This window comes from Oryzias melastigma, unplaced genomic scaffold, assembly GCF_002922805.2.
Source record: "Oryzias melastigma strain HK-1 unplaced genomic scaffold, ASM292280v2 sc00317, whole genome shotgun sequence".
NCBI lineage: Eukaryota > Metazoa > Chordata > Actinopteri > Beloniformes > Adrianichthyidae > Oryzias > Oryzias melastigma.
In genome coordinates, this window is record NW_023416923.1 from 166,425 (window position 1) to 188,602 (window position 22,178).

Below are 22,178 nucleotides of genomic sequence, written 5' to 3' on the forward strand. Positions count from 1 at the left end.
TGTCTTCCCCTCTGCCTTTAAAACAGCGGTGGTGAGGCCCCTTCTGAAGCAGAGCAGTTTAGATCCAAAGGTTTTAGATAATTACAGACCTGTATCCAACCTACCGTTTTTAGGCAAAATTATTGAAGAAATAGTTTTTACTCAACTACATGACTTTTTGAATGAGAAAAATATTTTAGAAAAAATTCGGTCTGGTTTTAGGACAAACCATAGTACTAAGACAGCCCTTTTAAAAAATTTACCTGATCTTAGAATCAATTTTGACTCACAGAAGCTTACTGTGTTGGTGCTACTCGACCTTATTGCTGCATTTGATACAGTAGATCACCTAATTTTACTCCAACGACTTCAGAGTCTTGTGGGCCTCTCAGGTACCATTCTTAAGTGGTTTTAGTCCTATCTTAGAGACCGTACATTTTTTGTCAACATGGATAATTGGTCTTCAAGAATCCATAAAATAAGCTGTGGGGTCCCCCAAGGGTCCATTTTAGGTCCATTACTTTTTAATCTATACATGCTGCCTCTTGGGGATGTCACCAGGAGACATGGTGTTGACTTTCACAGTTATACTGATGATACTCAGCTTTACATCGCCATGTCTCCTGATGACCCTGAGCCTATTAATGTGCTTTTAAATTGTCTTTCCGACATTAAGTCTTGGATGGCAGAGAACTTCTTGCAACTCAACCAGGACAAAACTGAAGTTTTAGTTATCGGTCCTGAAGACAAGAGAGAGAGGATTTTACCTAGACTTCAGAATTTTAAAACTTCTGAGTCTGTGAGATACCTGGGTGTCATTTTTGACTCTGAGCTGAATTTTATCCTACACATTAAAAATGTTGTTAAGACAGGATTTTGTCACCGCAGAAACATCGCCAGAGTCCGCCCAATCCTCTCTCTTGCCAGCACTGAGGTGCTGATGCATGCTTTTATTTTCAGTCGATTAGATTACTGCAATGCCCTGCTCTCTGGTTTACCTAAGAAATAAATCCACAACTTACAATTACTTCAGAACTCTGCGGCAAGAGTTCTGACGAGGACCAGGGGGCGGTAGCACATCACTCCAATTTTAAAGTCATTGCATTGGCTAACCGTGCAATTCAGGATCAATTTTAAGATTCTCTTAATGATTTACAAACGTCTTAATTGTCTTGGGCCTTCTTATCTCAGTAATTTTCTTTTATTGTATGAACCCTCGCGGACACCGAGGTCCTCCGACACTGGCCTTTTGGTTGTACCAAGGGTACGGACCGTGACTTACGGAGAGGCTTCATTTCACCATTTCGGTCCCCGTTTGTGGAATGGCCTTCCAGAGAACCTCAGGACCGCAGAGACAGTTGACGTTTTTAAAACACATCTTTTTAACTTGGCTTTTAGATAATTCTATTATTTCCATTGTTACTTAACACCAATTTTTTATCATATTTAAATGCCATTTATTTATTTTTTATTGTCATTTTTTACTCCTTATTCACCATTTTATATTAATCCTTTTAATAATTTTATAAGATTTTTACTTTTTATTTTATCTTATTTTTTATTTATTTTCTTCGTAATGTTTTAACACCAGTGTTTCCTCTAGGGATCCGTTTATTCCAGTGTTTAGCTAGCTTTTTCTGGGCTTGGATTGCCGCGGCGCTCACCCGGCTGGGGCGGACGGGGTTCTCCCCCATGGCTATGTGCTGTGGGGTGTTGCCCTTTGCGTTCCGGGCTGGGTGGGCGCTGCGGTGATATCCTATGTGGGCTGCTAGCCCTGGATATGAATGGATCCCTACAATACTGTTTCTTTTACCGCGGTGTCAAGCCATATTTTGTTTATTCAGTTTTTTATTTCATGTTTTATTGTTTTCATATGAGGGGTTGAGGCTCATGCCAGGGGGATGGGGGGTGGGGCTAGGGTGGGTTTCTTGGGTGGATGTTAGGATGATAAAGTGCTTATGTCGAGTGGGTGTTGGTATGATTAATGTATGTATATTGCTTGTTTCTTGATGTCTTTTATATTTTTACATTTCTGTTCTTATTGTTTTTATCTGCAGTGCTTTGAGCTGCCTCAAGGAAATGAAAAGCGCTTTATAAATAAAAGTTGATTGATACACATCAACACTGGGTGGTTTTAAGACAGATACTTATTTATCTGACTTAAAGAACATTTCAAGACGATCAGGAAAAGATGATGCTGTGGTTCTGCAAGAAATGATGTCCCAAATCCAAAAGTCCATCTCTCAGCTTCAACTTGAGACTGAACATCCAGACGAAGCTGCAGACACAAAAGTTCCTCTTAACCCATCACAGCCAGATGACTCTGTTTCTCCTTCACCACCAGTGAGGTCCTCTGAATCCAACCGTGGTGACAGGCAAAATGGAAGGAAACCAATCGCTGCCAGTGACCTTAACCCCCCTGAAGTCCAGCGTTATGTTGTGGAACATGTCGTCAGGAGCGATGAGAACTTCATGCATGCTGCCCAAAGACCGAGAACCTTCTCAGGTAAAGTGCCTCGACCGACTCATGAAACGGATTACGACACATGGCGGTCTGGTGTTGCATTAGCTTTGCGGGATCCTGCAATCTCTGACCTTCAAGGCACCAGGCTGATCCGTGACAGCTAATTGACTCCCGCATGTGACATGGTGAAGCATCTAAGCCCTGACACATTAGCTGATGTATATTTACAGCAAATCGACTCTGCTTTTGGCACCGTGCAGGACGGTGAAGAGCTTTATGCAAAATTTATGGACACCTTCCAAGACGGTGGTGAAAAACCATCTGCTTATTTGCAACGTCTTCAGGTAGCATTAAGACATGCAGCGAAAAGAGGTGGAGTAGCAGAGCGAGGCATGAACAAAAGCCTGTTGATGCAGTTTTGCAGAGGGTGCTAGGACAACAATTTGATAACTGAGCTGCAACTTAAACAGAAAAAGTTAAATCCCCCTGATTTTGCCGACTTTTTATTGTGGCTGCGCACCGAAGAAGATCAAGAAACCGCAAAACATCTTAGGATGAAGCAGCATTTAGGAGGAGCTAAACAAAAAGTTACTTCTCAAGTGTTTAGTAACATGTCGAATAAATATTCTCAGAGCACTTTAAGCCCCATCGAAAATGATCAGTTTGTCAATGATACCATGCAAGCCCTCAGAGGAACACTTGATGTTGTTGCCCCTCTGAAACTCAAGCTTGTTAGACAAAACAGAGTAGCACCGTGGTTTAACGCTGAAACACGTTCCCTAAAACAAATTAGGGCTGCCACAAACGATTATTTCAATCGTCGACTAATCTCCGATTGTTTTTTTCGATTAGTCGACTAATCAGTTCGTCCTGCGACTGGATGTAAAACACACATCTTAACCATAATTGGCTTTAAACTTGAAGTGTTTAAGCTATATGCTAACTAAAAATAAAGACAGTAGTTTATTAAGCCTTTAATGAATCATGCAGCTTTTCTCCTTAATTTGTTTCTGGCATTAAGACGAAACTTAAATCAAATGAGGTCATCTGAATCAACAACAGAAAACTTAATAAAAGCCTGCAAGTATTTTTTAAAGCTTTAATATGTATATTTAATAAAACATATGTAAAGTAGGGCCTTTCAGTGGAGCATAGCAAAGAGCGCAGGCGGTTGCTGAAGTTGCTCCTTTGGGCGGCAAACACTCCATGTAGAGGGTGACCAGTGTTCCTCATTAGCCATGCGACAGACTGGCAACCTGTCCAGGGTGAACCCCGCCTTCGCCCATCAGTAGCCGGGATAGGCTCCGGCACCCCCGCGACCCCGAAAGGGAAGAAGCGGTCTAGAAGATGAATGATAGAATGAATGAATGTGTAAAGTATTTCAAAAGCTTTTAGCAGATATAAACACACTCAAAATATTTGCTCACTGAGGCCCATTTATTAAAGCAAAACACTAATGACAACTTTGAACTGAAGATATCCCTATACATAAAAAACTTGAGGATGCCCAGATACACAAAGAGCTTTAAGACATTACATCTTTAAAAAAGTGGGGAAATGTATATTTTCAAAAATGGAGAAAAGTCGGGGATGTTAGAATGTACATCAGTTCTTTCATTCTTTCACTACCTACTAGTGATGGGATAATAATACCTCAAGGAGTGTATTGACACATTACACAAACTGTGTTGACACTGTATTGACACTGTGTTGGTCACTCAGTAGTGACCTCTGCTGTAGATAAAAAATCATTGCAGGTAAATAAAATGAAAAGATGGAAGAAATTGCATGCTGTAAACCCAACATCAGCCTTGAAATCATAATATAATAATATGTAAAATACAGCGAATGTATCTGTAATAAAATTGAGAATTATAATATTTAGCTTATGTATGGAATTTTGTTAACCAAAGTGTTCAATCATATGAAATAACACACTGAAAATGGATTAATTCATACATTTTTATTGAGGAATAAAAGTTTTTGAAGTGTCTTTGCTCCTAGGCGATTTCTCCTCTTAGACACCAGTTCTCCAGCCTTCGAAAATACACGTTCACAGGGAACTGATGAAGATGGCGTGCACAGATATTTGAGAGCTAGTAGATATAGGTGTGGATATGTTTTCCGGTTGTTCTTCCAGTATTGTAATGGGTCTTGCGTTCTGGGTGTGTTTCCTTCGGCCAAGTAGCGTTGTACTTCAACAATGGAATCCGCTGTAGAATTGCTGTTCATCCTATTCTCCTGAACTTCCATGTCGATGAAAAAGAATCATGTCATGTGATACTACAGTAAACCACGTAAATTTACATATGAACGGACAAAAGAATGTGTTTTTCTTACCTGAACTGGGTTCTGATCCATGTGAAGAGCTTGGTTCTTCCGCTGGGTCAGGCTCATGGCTCCTCATTTCAGCAGCACACTCAGACTTCAGTCTCTTAACAGCTTCTGTTGCTTTTAATGGACTACAGAAGCCGACTGTTTTAAACCTGGGGTCCAAGAGTGTTGCCAGTGTCATCACACTGAGTGATTCCATGTTGCAGATGGACTCAGTTAGTCTCCTTCTCAGGTTTTCTGCCAGTTCTTGAGCAGCTGGTCTTGTTAGTGTTGAGGCTTGATGTTGAAGCTCAATGTGGATCATTCTCATCAGAGGAATCACCTTTGACCCTGAGACTCTTTTTTCCTCAGATAGTTCTCTTGTGGCTTGTTCAAACGGAGAGAGCACCCTGAGCATCTCTTCAATTACATCAAATCTTCAGGAGTCAGTGGAGTAATATCATTTCTCAGTGAGGCCAAAGACACCCAGACTGCCTCCTTCTGCTCAGTTATTCTCTCCAGCATGTGGTAGGTGCTGTTCCATCGTGTTGGCACCTCGTTTATTAACTTATGCAATGGTGTTCCCAGCTGTTGCTGTATTTGAGCAAGCTTTTCTTTGGCCGTGGTGCTTGATCGAAAGTATGTCACAATTTGCCGTGTTTTGTTGCGTATATCTGTTAGTGTTGTAATGGGGTCACATGACTTTTTTACAAGTAAATTGATTGAATGGGCAATACAAATAGTTTGCCGTATTTGCAGTATGCGAGCACATGAAATCATGTTAGCTGCTGCATCAGTGACCAGACGCCTGACCTTGCTCGCTATGCCCCACTCCTCCATAAGGCTCCTTTTAACCATGGCCAAGTTATCTTCAGTGTGTTTCTGTGGAAAATGCTGCACTCCCAAGACTGATGTATGCAAGTCATGGCTGTCTTGATCCATATTGTGGCAAGTAACAGCAAGATATGCCTCCATATTAATGGAGGTCCACATGTCAGCTGTTAAAGTAACAGCAATGGCACTCTGGAGGTCCTTTTTTGTTTTCTCCTTTTCCTCCTCATATTTCTGGTCCACCAAGTCCTTGACGGTCTTTAAATAACCATACAAATATTGTAATACCTTATGAATACATGCATGTCTGTCTGTCTTTTTATCCACAGTACTCATGAATTAATTCAACCATACATTTATTACACATACCTTCCTGCTTGGTAGAACATATGAGGGAGCAACAACCTGCATGAGCGCCCTGAATCTTTGATGATCATGTTGACCACAGCCTCATCCAACACTTGCTTGTTAGGAACTGGAGGCCAAAAAGAAATATTTTTGTTTAAAGCTTGTTAAAGGAATGTAATTTTACAAATAATATTGCAAAGTTACACAAAGCCTTTTGTGTGTAATAAAGTATTTTTGAAAATTCAAAGTTTGTGAGAATGTCATCATACCTGGGGTACTCGCAGCAGGAGTGTCTGCCGACTCTTCTCTGCCATGCCGAGCTCTTTAATGCCTCAGCATTGATGACGTGCTCTTATTGATATAAGACAATTCAGTTGAGCAGAGCCGACACTTCACCTACAATAAAAAAAAACAGTTTATTTATCTGAAAGAAAAATCCAACCTCTGAGTAGAAAAGAGTAGAGACACTGAATTAAGAACTAACAGTAAACAATGGCCAAAGGAGGAAAAGATTTACCTTATTCGGCGTCAAAAGATCAAAATATTCCAGACTTTGGAAAATTTCCTAGAACGGTCCATGAGTAGAAGCAATGCAAAACTCTAAAAGGCACAATAAACAGTTTACTCTCCATACAACAAACCCACAACATGTTGATGCAGTTCGGTTCCTTATAAACACAATTTGGCGCCGGCACATCCAACCGATACACTTCCTGTATCGGTCACGTGTTTTTTTGTTAAAGCGATACACGCACCGATACGGGGTTTCACACTTGTGCACTCGGCACAGTGCTGGCGCACCAGTGTTGCTCGTCCCATCACTACTACCTACATCCACTGCACATGCACAGACCCAAATTACATATTTTTTTAGTTTGGTAGACCGCCCTTAAATCTGTGCTACTTCTTTAATGTTGTGGTTACTACGCTGTTTGTTGTCGGTTTGTGACTTTAAGCTACATTTAATTGTATGCTTATTCCGCTAATGTTATGCCACACTTGTCAACCTAGCTCTGGACTTTTAGGCGAGCTACTTCACTTTTGGGACTCGCACATCGCTCCACAACTCCGCGGCAGATCCATACCGACACACAGCCTCTCTGTCTGCGCGGTGAACGTTTCAAAATCATGATCGCGGCGCAGAATATGAATGAAGCCTTGGACGAGCGGTTCGTTTCCAGTGTAAACTCATAACCCGCGCCGCCCTCGCGGCGTTTGGTTAGAAGAGCGCAGATTATGAAACGTTCATTATACAGACAGAGAGGTACTGTAGACACAGATCTGCTGCAGATCTGATGGATTATCTCCAAACAGTGCATTAATGCCAGCCGAACAGGATCCATTTACACCCGGAAAACTGCCGCGGCAGAGCTAGCTGTGTTAGCGCCGATGTTAGCTCAGACGAAACTCTCTGTTCAACGTGATCAAACTCAGTCACACTCATCTTCATCTTCATGCACCGCCATAGTGATCTCATGGAACACAAGTTCTGCCTTAAAGAAAGTACATTGGACAATTTTCTTCTTTTATTTTTCTTATGTTTCCCCATATTTTCGAGTTCCGTTAGCGTGTTGTTGTATTGTTGTTGATACTCCAGCCTACCCTGTAACATCACTGCTAACCGGCTGTACAACCACTGCACATGTGTGAAGAGAATGGCAGACCCGGCAGCGCGCACCATATTTCTGAGATCAAAACAAGGAAAAACAAACAAAAAACGACGCTTCGACGACCAAAATAGTTGTCGACTATTTTAATCGTTGACGTAGTCGCGACTAATCGAATAATCGTGGCAGCCCTAAAACAAATAACTCGTAAGTTAGAAAGAAAATGGCGCCGTTCCGGCTCAGAGCACTCTCTGAATGCTTGGAAATGTAGCCTCTTAAGTTATAAAAAAATCCCTGCGTAAAGCGAGAACTACTACTACTACTACTACTACTACTACTACCACTACCACTACCACTACCACCACCACCACCGCTACTACTACTACTACTACTACTACTACTACTACTACTACTACTACTACTACTACTCAACTTTAGATTTCTCTTTAGTATTATAGCCAGGCTGACTAGGCATCCATAGAAACATCTGTAACATTAGACTGCTTTACTGCTGTGGACCAAGCAGAAATAGCATCAGTTATTACGTCTTCTAAACCACAGGTTCTTAACCTTTTTCACACTGGGGCCCAATTTTACCAGTACGAAGTGATTCAAGGCCAATTCAAATATTAAGGGGGGTGAAAGTAGATTTTTTGTTATGCCGTTACTAAGATTCATACGATACAGTTTGCTCTAGACTAAAATCCAACGAGAGCCGCAAAGTCCCCACCTCAAAGTTAGAACTTCTTCTTCTTCTTTTCCTTTCGGCTTTTCCCTTCAGGGGTCGCCACAGTGAATCAGTTTCCTCCATCTAAGCCTGTCTTCAGCATCCTCCACTCTAACACCAGCCACCTTCATGTCTTCATTCACTGCATCCATAAACCTCCTCTTTGGTCTTCCTCTAGACCTCTTTCCTGGCAGGAGAAGTGAGTGTTTGGAAAACGTTTGTTTTTCTGCCTCACAGTGTGTGTTTGTTTCAGCATGTTGTTTGTGAAGGTAATGTTTGGTTATGATTTCCTTTATTTCTCCAGGTTGATGGTGGTTCTCCTGCCTCCTGTTCCTGAACCCAAAATGAAAGGGGTTGATCCTCAACTGCTGAAGGTACAGACTCCCCTGAAATCATGTCAAAGGTTTAAAGTCCCTCTCTGATCATCTTTTGATTTGTTTTGCTAAATTAGCCTAAAAAACAAAAAAAAAACTTAGGTTAGCCAAAAAAGTTAAAATGCAGCTGAAAAAATAGCTTATCTTCAAAATAGATTAAAAAAATGGAATTAGTCAAACAGCTAGTGTGTAAATATTAGCTAAACTGAAAAATAGCCTAAAAAATCTTAGTAAATGCCCAAATAGTCCAAAAAGCTAGTATAATTCCAAATTTAAAAACCTTAAAACTGTAACTTTATAACATAATGAATAATAAAAAGGCAGGAATATTATTCCAGAATAAATCAACTTAAACCTTAAATAACTTTTAATATTTTACTCTCCATAAAAATATATTTTGTCAAAATCAAACAAGTTATAAATGAGCGCAAGATAACATCGGGCCATTAATAACAATAATATGAAATGATCCGGAGGGCCGGATCCGGCCCCCGGGCCTTGACTTTGACACGTGTATTAAACGTTCAAAACGTTTGATAGATTCTCCTGAGCCTGCTTTCAGAGGTAGGGGTGTGGCCTTACAACAAGCTCTCTCCTGATTGGTCAAAGTGGTTATCAGAGAAACAATGACAGACTGGCTGGGACCAATCACTGCTTACTAACAATTTCTGGTTCCAACATGGCGATGTCCATATCCTGAAATGTCGATTGTCCTCATTTGGTTGGAGCCTAAAGTGAGTCATTTTCTATGGGTGATGTCACACTCACTCAGTCCATTTCTCTTATACAGTCAATACCAGTTTTTTCCATATTTCCAAATTTCTTCTTTTTTGTTTCAAAAATTCTAGTTTGAACTTTTTTTTTATGTTTCCTTTTTAGATCATCTTTTTCAAAAGAAAATGTTTATTTTACATTTCAAAAGGCAAAGGTTGTGTCCAAATTCCCTCACTACTCAACTATTTTGGGCGTTTGCCATTTTTTCGGGGTCTCTGAATCTACAATTCCAAAATCCAGTGCCTTAGTAGATTTCCCAGAAGTCTCTGTGAAAACCAGTGTGCATGGATTCTCACTCGATTGGCAGATATAAACCACAATGCATTGGGTTTGAGCAATTTTTCATATAAAAATGTATCTTTATTTATTTTATTCAATAAGTCATCCAAGTTGTCATGTTTGGAACACAGTGGATTCATGAAGTCTTTGTAAAATGGTCTTATTTATTAAGTGTTTACTTGAGGAAATCATCATGTTTGTCATCATGTGTTGGAATTGCATTAAAATCCAGGGCACTAGATATGTTTTTTAGTAGTTAGGGATTAGGGAGGGATTTGGACATAACCAGTGAGTGGAGGAGTCTTCACTAATACGATTGTTTTCTTGTTTTAGCTAGTTTCTGAGGCGGTGCATTTGTGAGCAGACCATGTGGGTCGGCTCCTTTTTTGAATCATTTCACTCTGAAAACACTCGTCTCTCTGCAGGTGTATCTAGCAGAGTGGAGCGGCCAAAAGGTGGCGCTGTGCAGACTGGCCTCCCAGGATTACTTGGAGGACTTCCTGCATGGAATGGGCATGCTCCAGGCCTTGCAGGATACGGCAGTGGTGCAGCTGGTGGGCCTTTGTGCAGAGGACCACAGCTTTGTGACGGAGTACCACCTTCACTGCTCTCTGCTGAACCTGGAGGGGGTTTTCGCTCAGGAGCAGCATCAGTTTCATGACACGTGGCAGATCCGTCTGAGGCTGGCTCTGGACTACGTGTCCATCCTGCACTTCCTCCATAACAGCCCTGGGGGGCCGGCGGGTCGTGTGTGACTCCTACAGCCTGGAGAAAACGCTCTCTCAGTTTCTGCTGACCAGCGACTTCCGGCTGGTGGTCAACGACCTGGACGCGCTGCCCAAGGTGGATGTGGGCGGAGGCCTGCTGGTGAAGTTCGGACACCAGGAGCTCACCGGAGACTTTGTGGCTCCGGAGCAGCTCTGGCCTTTCTGCAACAAGTCGTTATCAGATGACCTCATGCCTGGATACGACGAGAAGACGGACATCTGGAAAGTTCCGGACGTGACCCGCTTCATCATGGGAGGGGTCCGAGGAGGAGATCTGGTCCACTTCCACCTCTTTCAGGTCCACGATGAGTGCAAGAGGGAGGAGCCCAAACTTCGGCCCTCAGCCCTCGATGTGTTGAGGGTGTACAGGTCTGTGTACAGCATCATGGTGCGAGACGCTTTGAAGTCCAGAGACGCGCTCTGAGACGGATACCAGCTCAGACCCGGAACACGAGGAACAGCAAGAGGCAGTTCTCGCTACCTCCTTAAGTTTGCTCTTCAAATCTGAGCCTATCCTGCCGGTGGGTGGGAGCAAACACCTGTTTCTGAACTTCACCCAAACCAAGAGGCTTCATATGTTGCAGTTCCTCAAAAGACCACAAGAGGGCAGAGTTGTATTTGTCATCACTGCCAGTCAGAATAACTAGCATCATCTGTGCTGATCTGAAGACCACTGAGAGATTAAAGGTGATCAGAAATGCTCATAGCACCGTGTTCTCCATGCAACCATGCAAACCAAAGTGACAGAGCTGCACAGATATCTCAGGAACAGTGAAGGCTGCAGAGAAGATCAACCAGGATGAAGATAGAGGATCACCCTACAGCACACACATCACAGTCAAGGCCCGGGGGCCGGATCCGGCCCTCCAGATCATTTGATATTGTTGTTATTAACAGTCCGATGTTATCTTGCGCTGGTAACATATTGCAACACATTTTAATTCCCAACTGATCACATATTGATAAGGACCCTCCGCGTCAAAAATGTACGTTTTTGGTGTTTCCAGCTTTTTGACGTGCTGGCCAATTTGACCCCAATTGATTGACATCAAATCAGGGGTCCCCAACCTCAGGGCCACAAATCAGTAGAAAGACATGAACCGCACCGGTATCCTAACCCTAGCCTTGTGAATTTCCAAGTAAATGAATGTAAATAAAACAGGCAAACCTCTGCTGTGAGTCCACTTTTTCCTCCTCTTCTTTCCTATTTTGACCTTAAAGCTGTCCCTAAGGGCTTGTTTTGCTGTTTTTTTATCCTTAAAGTTTGAAAGACGCACTAATAGGGCTGGGTATCGGTTATGATTTACAGAAAAGATTAGATTCTGATTTTTTTCCAATTCTTTCAATTCTTCAATTCAAGTCAATTTTTAGTTTACACATTTAAACACATTTGTTTAGAAATACATCAATAATCTACTATATGTTATGAATACATTTATATTAATCTGATCCAGTTCACATACTGTAAATGTATCAGTGAAATAATGAGATTGTTAATATCATCCAGTGTTACATGGATTCTCTAAAGGAGAAGTTCTAACTAAAATGTTCAGATCATTAACATTGGAAACATTGTTCTGCTTCTCCTGGAGGACGTTTCAGTTTGGACACTAGGTGGTGATCACGCTACAGCACTACACCTTATTCCAGAAGTAGAAGAAAAAAAACAATGTTTTAGAAGACATATTGTTACTTTAAAAATTATTTCCTTAAAAGAGTTTGTAAAATAAATCAAAGAAACAGTCCTTCGGTTTAACTCTGCAGTTCAGGCTTCCACGGGGTGCGTTAAAATATTTTGTCAGGCATTATCCCGCTTAAACCATGGTCAACTAGAAAATAAATAAATATTCAATTCGTTTTTAGTACTTTTTTTTGTTATATTTGTGGTTTACATCACTTTTTCACAAAAAAGAGGACTATTCAATCGGTGGTCCGGTGCCATATTGTACATATACATTTTACCTGGGAAAACATTGTGATTAATCGTGATTAATCACAACACCAAAGTGCAAATAATCCAATTATTTTGTAATCGATTGACAACACTAATTAAAAATAAATGTTCTAAATGTTGAGTTTTCATATGATTATTTGTAGATATTTAGTGCTTGGCAAACACTTTCACTAAACAAGAAATTATAGCAATTAATTGTGATTAATTTTGTCCAAGTTTGCAATTTAGTTAATTTTTTGTATCAATTCCTGGCCCTAAAAACAATATAAAATAATCTGATGTAATCCTGTTTTCTGTTTGACAACATGTATGCACAAACCTGAACTTTGAAAACTATTCTCTCTTGGAACCGCTCGAATGTTCAGAGTGAAAAGTGGATTAAACTCGACAAAAGACGCTCCAGAGGGTGAAGAGGCCCCACATCCTTCTTCTCGTTTGTGTTCTTCGAGTGCTTTGCTTTTAATGAGGACCTGAGTGTTCACATGACGCACACATGCAAACCGGGTCAGGCTCCTTGATGAATCACTTCGAGGTGTTTGAATGCTGCAGTCTCATTGTGTTCCTTGTGTTTTGATGGAATGTGGTGTTCCACGCTGCCCAAACCCTTTGCCTTCCTGAAGCTCCTGAGCTGCCTCTGCAACTGAAAAGATGAAAAAGCGGCCTGGTTTTCTCTGCAGCTCTCCTGGACTCCAGAAACATAAACCTGAAGAACAGTTTAGACTTTTGTGCTCCTTCAAACCTGAAAATGTGAAGCAGATTTTCTCAGGTTTCTGTTTTGTTTTTCGTTTTGCTGAAGCTTTTGCATTTCTGCGAAGCATTTGGAACTTCCTTTGTGCCGCTTCACAAATGTGGGGAAATCTGTTTTGTTGTTGTTCTCCATTAACTCATTTCAGGACAAACATTTATTAAAGAGTTTCCTTTGTTATTGTTGAATGTGGGGAAACGAAGGGTCAAAGTTTTCAACGAGAACTTTAGTTCTAACAAATCCATTAGTTACTGAGAAGCTGTTTTTCATATGGATTAGATCTGGTGGGCTGTAGTGCTGGGCAATATGGGAAAAATTGTATATCACGATATAAATTATTTTTAGGAATTGATTGAAAAAAATTAACGAATTAATCGCAAACCTGAGGAAGAAGTTATTGCGATTAGTTGCGATAATTTTGTTTACTTTATTTGGCGACCACTGATTTTCTGTGAATAATCCCAATATAAATCACATTCAAAACTGTACAATCAGAACATTTATTGTTATTTACTGCTGTCAATCTATTAAAAAAAAAATGTGATTAATCACATTTTTGTGTTGTTATTAATCACAATGTTTTACTGGGTACATTTTATACAACAATATTAACTATCAATATTAACCGGAAAGTTAAAAAACTTTGACACAACAAACATGTCCAGAAGTCATTTAATGACACATCAATAAGAGATTTCAGGTTCAAAGATGTTTAAAAGTCGGAAATTGTTGTCTTATATGAAGTTCAACCTGAAGAGTTTCTTTTTGCAACTTTTCTTCTATATCACACATGTCAAAGTTAATGTCTCAGGTAATGCTATATATGCATTTCATAATTTTGTTTAAAAGTTACAGGTTTAAAAATGTAGTTTTAGAGTGTTCAATAAATGTTTCTCCTGCCCGTGACCTAAGTTGTGTTTTGGATTTTGCCCCTTGTGGGATTGATTTTAACACTCCTGTTCTACATGATACTAAACAGGGACTGCGGCTACTAAACAGCCTGCTTAGCCCCATCATTAAACCATATCTGACGTCCACAGCTTCTGGGCTCATGCATGGTGCTGCAAATACCGGGCAGAAACACCCTGCTGATGTGCCCGGTATAATGAGAAGAGGACGTTAACGTCACTGGATGTTTTTCAACATTATTTAATGAAGGCCTCTCTTCTGGTTGATGGAGACAATGACCTCTTTGGGACCTCTCGTGTTTCACGTCACACTTTAACGTGTTGAATTGAATAGGTCATCAGTCAGAGGAGCTCATTCATCCGAAATAGAATTAATAACACAAAGTATTTAAAGTGAAGTGATGAAACGTCATCATTTATTAAACTGAAACCCGTAAGTGTTTGGACAGCATGTTGACGGAGAAAGGCGATTGTACACACACGGCCTCATCACGGGTTTCCTCTGTGGATGTCTGCCTGTTATGGTCCACCACGGAGAAGGTTTTACACTGTGGCTGGCTCCTTCTTGCTTTCATGAGACGGTCGATGCATCTTTCAGAGCGACTCAGCCATTAAAGATTTTCTTTTTATACTGAAGGAGACTACTTGAGTTCTGAGGACTCAGAACAGTTTTTGAAGGCCTTCAGTCGAGGTGGACAGAGCCGGTTGTGATTGGGCCAGACTGCAGCGCCAACTGTGGGATGTGAGGAGCAGATGCTGTCCTACTGTGGGGGTGACCCTCTGTAAATGTGGGGGCTGACGTTGAAGAGCCGGCTCCGATACAGGTGTGCCTGCCGCTGACATAGCCCCATGCGACTCAGCAGCATCAGGGTGTCCCTGTGGAACGCCTTGGTGAGGATGGCATAAAAAAAGGGGTGCACACAGGAGTTGAGGGGGTAGAAAAGCACCAGGAGCACCTGAGGAGGCAAACAGGAAGCAGTCTTAGCTTTAAAAGCTGACATGTTTGGTTGAAGGGACAGAATCCGACAAACCTTGGAGTCTGTGAAGGTCATCAGCGGATGGTTGAAGGCTGCAGATAAGCCATAGAAGCAGACGGGAGCCAGACAGAGGAAGTTGGTGAAGATCAGAGCAGCCATGCGTTTGGCCATGCTGTTATCGGATCTGCTGGAGGCGTGCAGAGAGTTGTGCACCATGCAGTAGATGTGAAGGTAACACAAGCACACCACCATGAAGGCAACCAGGTTGGCAGTCAGGACGGAGACCAGGTACGCTCGGGCGGCCGTGCTCTTGGTGTCCATGGGGAGGCAGATGCTTACTCTCTGGTAGGTGTTCACACCGACCAATGGCAGCACGGCAGCTGTGATGCAGAGCAGCCAGCCAATGAGCATTAGCGCTGCAGCGTGCCGGAGCCTCATCTTCCTATGAGGCCTCATGGCGTTAAAGATGGCGTGCCAGCGCTGCACGCTGATTGACGTTAGCGTGTACACTGATAACTCACTGGCAAACACGGACAACACCCCCGCCAGACTGCAGCCACTTCCTGTCTGCCAGGCGACAGCGTAGCGATGATAATGGGAGCGCGTGTAAAAGTCCACGGACGCGATGAGCAGCAGGTACGTCCCCATGCAGCCGTCAGCGAAGGCCAGATGACCCATGAGGAACCGTGTGACGGACAGCTTCTGCTGGCAGCTCAGCAGGATCAGCAGCACTAACAAGTTGGCTGAAATGGCAACTAGACTAACTACCCAGACCAGAACTCTGAGGAAGGCCCGGCTCATCACGTCCTCACAGGGGTTCAGCGCGTCCGGCGTCGGTGTGCACGAGGGTCTGCTGTCAGTGTCCGCGCACATGGAGAGGTCAAAGTCCTGGAGCAGACGCTCTGCAGATGAAAACGCTCCTCTGGTTGAGCAGCTCTGACTGTTGTTGTGTGGTGTGAACTCTGAACCACCGCTGAGAGACCTCTGTGAGGAGCCTGCAGACGAATCCTGCTGCATCCCTAAAGCAGCCCTGATCAGGCTGCAGACCACCTCCTGAGAGCGCCTTCAACACAAACCACAAGGGAGGAGACCATCAGCAGAAGAAAATCCATCAACAGTTCAGCAATCGGGATATCATCTGTGATCAGAAGGAAGAACAGCCTCTTTTTATGAAGGTCATTAGCTCCTTCCACTGAAACCCAACAAGAAGTTCAGCCCATCAGAAATCTGCAGCTGGGCTGTGGGCGGGACAGTTGGTGCTGAAGTGATCCCACAATGATATCCCAGGATACCTACACTCTCTCCCGCTAGCTTACAACCCCTCCTCAGCCAGTAAGGCCAGGTGGGCCCCATATAGTTTTAAAGTGGAATTACGCTAGCCAGCCGCCCAGTGGACAATGCTAGCTAGCTTGATACAGAGGAGCTCGCTAGCTTGGTACAACAGAGCTCACTCACTTGCTACATTTGAGCTCGCTACAGCGGAGCTTGCTAGCTTACAACAGCAAACTTCGCTTGCTTGCTACAATGGAGTTCGCTACAGCAGAGTTTGCTAGCTAGTCTTTAAATAACAATAAGAAGAAACCAAATACAAAGTAATAGTCATTTTTGCACATGGCATTGAAACTTTAAAAATCTTAGTGGCTTCTTTTAGACACAGGAAAGGACTTGATTGAGGATATTCTTCAAGGTTGTTGCCCTAAAGGAACAAAGCTCCATCTGCAGCGCTCCGTCCTGGACAAAAGGCTCTGCAGGCTCCAGGAGCTGAAGCAGGCAGCTATTCAGAAAAGAACAGAACCAGCTTGTTGCTGTTTCTACAATGGTGAACAAAAATGCTCTCCAGAAATGGCAAAGTGTTGATGCCTCTTAACCCAACTAAGGGTTCATTATGTTGCTAAAGGGGAACCCTGAATGGGACTGAAGTAGCCAGGAATCAAACTAACATCTCTTAAACTAGACGACTCCACGCCATCCATCGCTCTGTTTGTGTGCAGAGCATTACTGTATATGAGAACTGGACTGAGTGACTGTGACATCACTCAAACTCCTTTACTTCCAGCTCCAACCAAATGGCAGCAGTTCAGTTTGAAGTGAATTAAATGAAATCACAACAATTAAATGCTAATTAAAAATGTTAAGTTGAATGAAATCAACATACTTATGTTAGATTTACTAATGAAAAGTTAAATTAACATGACTGGTTTAAGTTGAAATTATTTAACATGAATAAGTTAAATCAACCTTTGGGAGTATCATTCAGTTTACTTATAACTTTGTGTTGTACTAAATAAAAAAAATTCATTTCATTTTATTTTTTAGTTTTTAATTTTTCACCAGATCAAAGACATCAAAGCAGCTCCAACACGTCTGAGTATCACAAAAAATGGTGCCTGAACTGTTGGAGCTGGGAGTAAACCAGTTTGAGTGATGTCGCACTCACTCAGTCCAGTTCTCATATACAGTTAAAGCTGTGTGGTTTGATCTGATCAAAGCTGTTTGCTTCCGATCAGAGGTCGACCCCCCATGAGGGTTGCCCCATCCTGTCCAAGAGTCAGAGAAGGAGTGACTCCAGAAAAAAACAAATAATACAAAAATAATATTACATTTTAGAAATCAAATACATTTCTTTTTAAAAAAAGAAGCAACAAAAATAAAACGTTCCAGAAAACAAAAGTCATTTCCAGAAATGAAAGTGAAATGTTGTGATGTTGACGAGTGCAAAGCATGTCCAGTGTTGGTAGTTCATTCCAGGTAAGTTTTGGTAGAAGTGATGGTCAAAATTGATTTGTTGTTGTGACTTGTTAGCTTCTCTCCACTGGCTCCTAGTTCAATTTAGAGTCAAGTTCAAAATCCTCCTGTTAACCTATAAGGCCCTGAATGGTGTGGCCCCATCCTATATTAGAGATCTCATAGTTCCTTACCAACCAGTCAGAACACTTCGTTCACAAAATGCTGGACTGCTTGTAGTTCCTAGAATTTCTAAAAGTACAGTTGGAGGTAGAACCTTCAGCCATCAAGCCCCTGTTCTATGGAATAAGCTCCCAGCTCATGTCAGAGAGGCCAGCACAGTTTCTACCTTCAAAACTAGCCTTAAAACATTCCTCTTTGGACAGGCGTTCTGCCAGGCTAGCTAGTAATCAGAGAATAATTAACATAATGCTTCCCCACTATAATGAAGTTTGGAGGAATAATTGTAATTATAATTTACATATTTCTACAATATTTGCTTGAAATGCTAAAAAATGTGTAGATTCTCTACAATTTAATATGAAAGGCTGCTAGTAGTTAGAAGCTTCTCCTCTATTCTTTATTAGTTATTTTACGATAAGCTCTGTTGGTGCAGTGGGATTCATGTGTTGTTTCTTCTCTCCCACTCCCCTCCGAGGAGAGCGGGAGAGACTTCAGTTTCCAGGAGGCTTGTCGGTGCTCCTGTTCCTGGCAGTGGACCTCGTCACCGGCACGTTTTGTGTCTCGGAGTGGGAGAGATTCCAGGTGGCTTGTCTGTTCCTGGCAGTGGACCATGGCTCTGGCACGTCTTGCATCCCCAGCTGTCCTCCAGCCCATCTGGATGAAGCCCATCTGCTTGTTAGATAAGCCGATTCTTCTTTAACAGTCCCAGTACATCTCCTGTCCGTCCTGGGGGAGGATCTCTCCTTCACGTGGACATCCCTGAGGTTTCTTATTTGTTCCCCAAATTGTTTTTTTTAGAAGTTTTTCCTCTCAGAGAAAGAGGGTCTAAGGGTAGGAATGCCAGGTTAATTTAGTTCGTTTAGTTTAGCAACCAGCAACAGTTCATATTTTATGACTGAGTTTATGTCTTTGTACAGTTAAGCCCACTGAGACGAATATATGGTGATATTGGGCTATAGAAATAAAACTGAATTGAACTGAATTTGAACATCAGGGCCATTGTAGATATTTGTTCAAACCCCGCTCAGATCTTCTGTGGAGTCTTCAATTATGCAGTTGTTTTGACAACATTTAAAAAAAAAACTGTCATTTCTATGACACAGAAGTTGAAATTTGTCTGTGTTGCACGGTGGTGCAGTGGTTAGCGCTCTCACAGCGAGAAGGCCCCGGTTCGACTCCCGGCTGGGACCTTTCTGTGTGGAGTTTGCATGTTCTCCCCGTGCATGCGTGGGTTTTCACCGGGGACTCCGGCTTCCTCCCACCGTCCAAAAACATGCTTCATAGGTTCATTGGTGACTCTAAATTGTCCCTAGGTGTGAATGTGAGATGTGGATGGGTGTGATTGAGGCCCTGCGACAGGCTGGAGACCTGTCCAGGGTGAACCCCGCCTTCGCCCTTCAGTAGCCGGGATAGGCTCCGGCACCCCCGCGACCCCGAAAGGGAAGAAGCAGTCAGGAAGATGGATGGATGTAATCTTTTGGCGTAATTTTTAATGTGGATTTCTGTAAAGCCTTGAAATCTTTAAGACTATGTACAGAATTCAAGTTGTATTTATTTAATCTAGATTGTCATTCTTACACTCATAAAATATGTTTGATTTACTTAATCAAGTCAACACAACTCAATTGTTTAAAGTGGAAATAAAAAATTTTATTTTGTACAACACAAAGTTTTGAGTAAATTGAAGGATGCTTACAAAGGTTGATTTACCTTATCCGCATTAAGTACTTTCAACTTAAACCAGTCATATTAATTTAATTTTTCATTAGTAAATCTAACAATGGATTGTAGCCGCACACAGCGCCAGGCGGAGCTTCAGGAATCGAGTCGTTTTACTTGTGGGTAGGAAAAAACTCACAAAAAACTACTAATATTTCATAAATTAATTGGTGTTTTAGTATTCCAAAGGTCATATATGATCATATATATGGATATAGTTCACTCTGAAAGGCTTAAGAAGATCATGGTATGGCTCCTTTAAGTAAATTGAACATCTATTTTTTTGAGTGCATGTTTAATACACCAATAACACAGTTTTCATTGAGGTGAGTCTTTGTAAAGTGAGTAATGAGGGCAGTAATGGCTGTTTTCAGTCACTGCAGACCTGCTTCTGTTCTGTGTTTGGTTTGTGGAGAGCTCACCCTCTCCACCTTTGGAGCGTCTGCAGTCCGCAGCAGTGGCTCGGGAAGGTCAGCTCGGCTCTCTGCAGGTGAGGAAAGGCGCTGAAGGGGGGCATGACCTCCAAAGCCCAGACGCTTTCAGCTCGGAGCTTCTCAAGGGCCTCCATGCCGAGGGGGGGCAGGGAGCTGACTCTGGTCTCCGAGAGGTCTCTGCAGGAACAGCACAAACAGTTGGAAAAATGCTCTTTCAGGGTCAGGAATCATTTTGAAACTGGAAGCATCAATGCTGTCTGACTGATCCTCTCACTGTGAGACTGGATCAGGGATCTCATGTCTTCCTTACTTTTTTCAAAAGCATCTCCAACAACATGCAGCTATTCAATCCTCTGATTGTCAGCTCATTCTCCTGCACTAACGGAGAGTGAAAAAGCTGGGCTGTCCTAATGAAGTCTGAAGAACTTAAGCTGCAGATCAGTTTCAGCCAAACATCCGTTCTTGTCAGACACTCACAGGTGAGTCGGACCTCCAATCACACCAGAAAACGCAAAGTCATCCAGATGTCCCAAATCCTTGTTCCTGCTCAGGTCTCTGAAACACAAGCACAGAGCGTGACTGTTTTTGTTCTGACTTCTGATCACTAATGTGTGAAAAGTTTACAAACAAGATTTGGTATTAATTTGTTGATTTTGTTCTTGTTCATCATCGTTGCTGTACAGTAACTTCAGGAATCGTACACTTCCTCCAATCTGCTCCCGTTAAAGGCCAAACTCTCAATCTTCTTCATGCCGTTACCACTGAGGATTCTGGGAAAAAGAAATCAGTCACTGTTAAAACTCTCCAGGTATACGGAGGAAATCCCAAACTGCTGCATCCCCACATGCTATACGTATTACAGCCATTGCTTCACTGAGAGGGTTTAGTGTGGAAGACTAAAGTGACAAATCAAAAACTACATTAACGTTTAAGAAATTAATGAAACAGGATTTGAATAATTTCAAAGTGGAAAACAGTTTTGATTATTTAATTGTTGAGTTACTCAAATGTCTTGAATTAAACTTTGTTTTAAAAAAAAAATACCTGCATTTAAATATAGTTTAGTTACTGTCCCATCAGTGAACTAAAATTAAACATTAATAGTTCATTGGCTGGATTTATGACAATGAAGTCAGAACAGAAGTCGCCATATTGGAGCCAGACGATGTCAGTAAGCAGTGATTGGTCGAAGTTGGTAGAGTCAACTTCTCTACGGGAACCACTCTCCCCAATCAGGAGGGAGTTTGTTGAAGGCCACACCCCTAATACTTTAAAGTGGGCCAATTGAAATCTGTCAATCAAACATTTGTTTGACTTCATTTTTTTTTTATGAAAAAACACTTTTTCTTTAAAATGGCAGCTTTCCCATTGGTTTTATCTCCATAGCAACTTTTTTATGTAATGTTCTCCCAGAGTCAACAAATAGATTGACGTGAGTTTCATGAAAATTGGCAAAAGTAAGTTTTTGAATTTCATTAGAAACTGAAGTCATTTGCTAACCACGCCCACATTCTTTATAAATTCATATCCTATGTTATAATATTTGTTCCAGCTTCAGCCTGGGATCAACACATTCATTTTTCATAGTAATCCATTGAAGTATGTAGTTGTAATAAGAGTACGCCACTTTTATGAGCTGATCAAAATCTACGACTTATAATGGCAAGACTTTTGCCAATAGCTTCCCAATGATGCCTGAGAAGTTAGGAAACGATTTATAAAAATCTCTAGGTCGTGTTTCTGTCAGTAGCTGGTACTAAAACTTGTTTTTTTAAATTCAAGATGGTCGCCACTTCACAAGGTTAAAGCTTAAAGGTTTGTTGTAGACTTAAGCTAGCAGCATGCTTGTGAAATTGTGTGTCATTTAGAGTTTTGTGTGACTTTTGGCCCCCTCTATAGAGAAAATCAGGAAGAGCTCCTGTATGGAGCCAAATAAAGCCCATACATATTTGAAACCCAAATAAAACATTTTGAAAAAAATATTGGTGTTCAGCCAAAACAAAATGTAAAATGTCCAAAACTCTTTGTTATTCAGAAGTAAACTTAATTGTTTTCAGCTTCAAATGTTCTG

At 41.7% G+C, this 22,178-nt stretch overlaps 2 protein-coding genes and 1 pseudogene across 2 annotated transcripts in view; 1 reads left to right on the forward strand and 2 right to left on the reverse strand.

Annotated features, from left to right (window-relative positions):
* Positions 1–5,157: 5,157 nt before the first annotated feature.
* LOC118598310 (zinc finger BED domain-containing protein 4-like) lies at positions 5,158–6,005 on the reverse strand. Its single transcript, XM_036210941.1, has 2 exons — positions 5,957–6,005; positions 5,158–5,845 (listed from the first exon to the last, which is right to left on the reverse strand). The coding sequence occupies exons 1-2, from the start codon at positions 5,996–5,998 to the stop codon at positions 5,183–5,185; spliced, it is 705 nt and encodes a 234-aa protein (XP_036066834.1). The 5' UTR covers positions 5,999–6,005; the 3' UTR covers positions 5,158–5,182.
* A 2,412-nt stretch (positions 6,006–8,417) lies between these two features.
* Positions 8,418–11,634, forward strand: LOC112140472 (annotated as a pseudogene).
* Positions 11,635–13,754: 2,120 nt separating this feature from the next.
* The window catches only part of LOC112140470 (thyrotropin receptor), a 12,275-nt gene continuing 3,851 nt past the window's right edge, over positions 13,755–22,178 (reverse strand). Inside the window, exons 7-11 of the mRNA XM_024263428.2 lie at positions 20,809–20,877; positions 20,585–20,662; positions 20,096–20,284; positions 15,102–16,110; positions 13,755–15,026 (exon numbers count right to left, since the gene is read on the reverse strand). Of these exons, the coding sequence (XP_024119196.1) occupies positions 14,832–15,026; positions 15,102–16,110; positions 20,096–20,284; positions 20,585–20,662; positions 20,809–20,877 (1,540 nt within the window). The 3' untranslated portion in view covers positions 13,755–14,831. The remainder of the gene's footprint in view (positions 15,027–15,101; positions 16,111–20,095; positions 20,285–20,584; positions 20,663–20,808; positions 20,878–22,178) is intronic.

Coding starts and splice junctions, on each gene's coding strand:
- LOC118598310 (XM_036210941.1), bottom strand. CDS start 5,998: ATGCAGGTTGTTGCTCCCTCATATGTTCTACCAAGCAGGAAG. Junction 5,846..5,956: donor ATGTTCTACCAAGCAGGAAG/GTATGTGTAATA, acceptor GGTTATTTAAAG/ACCGTCAAGGACTTGGTGGA.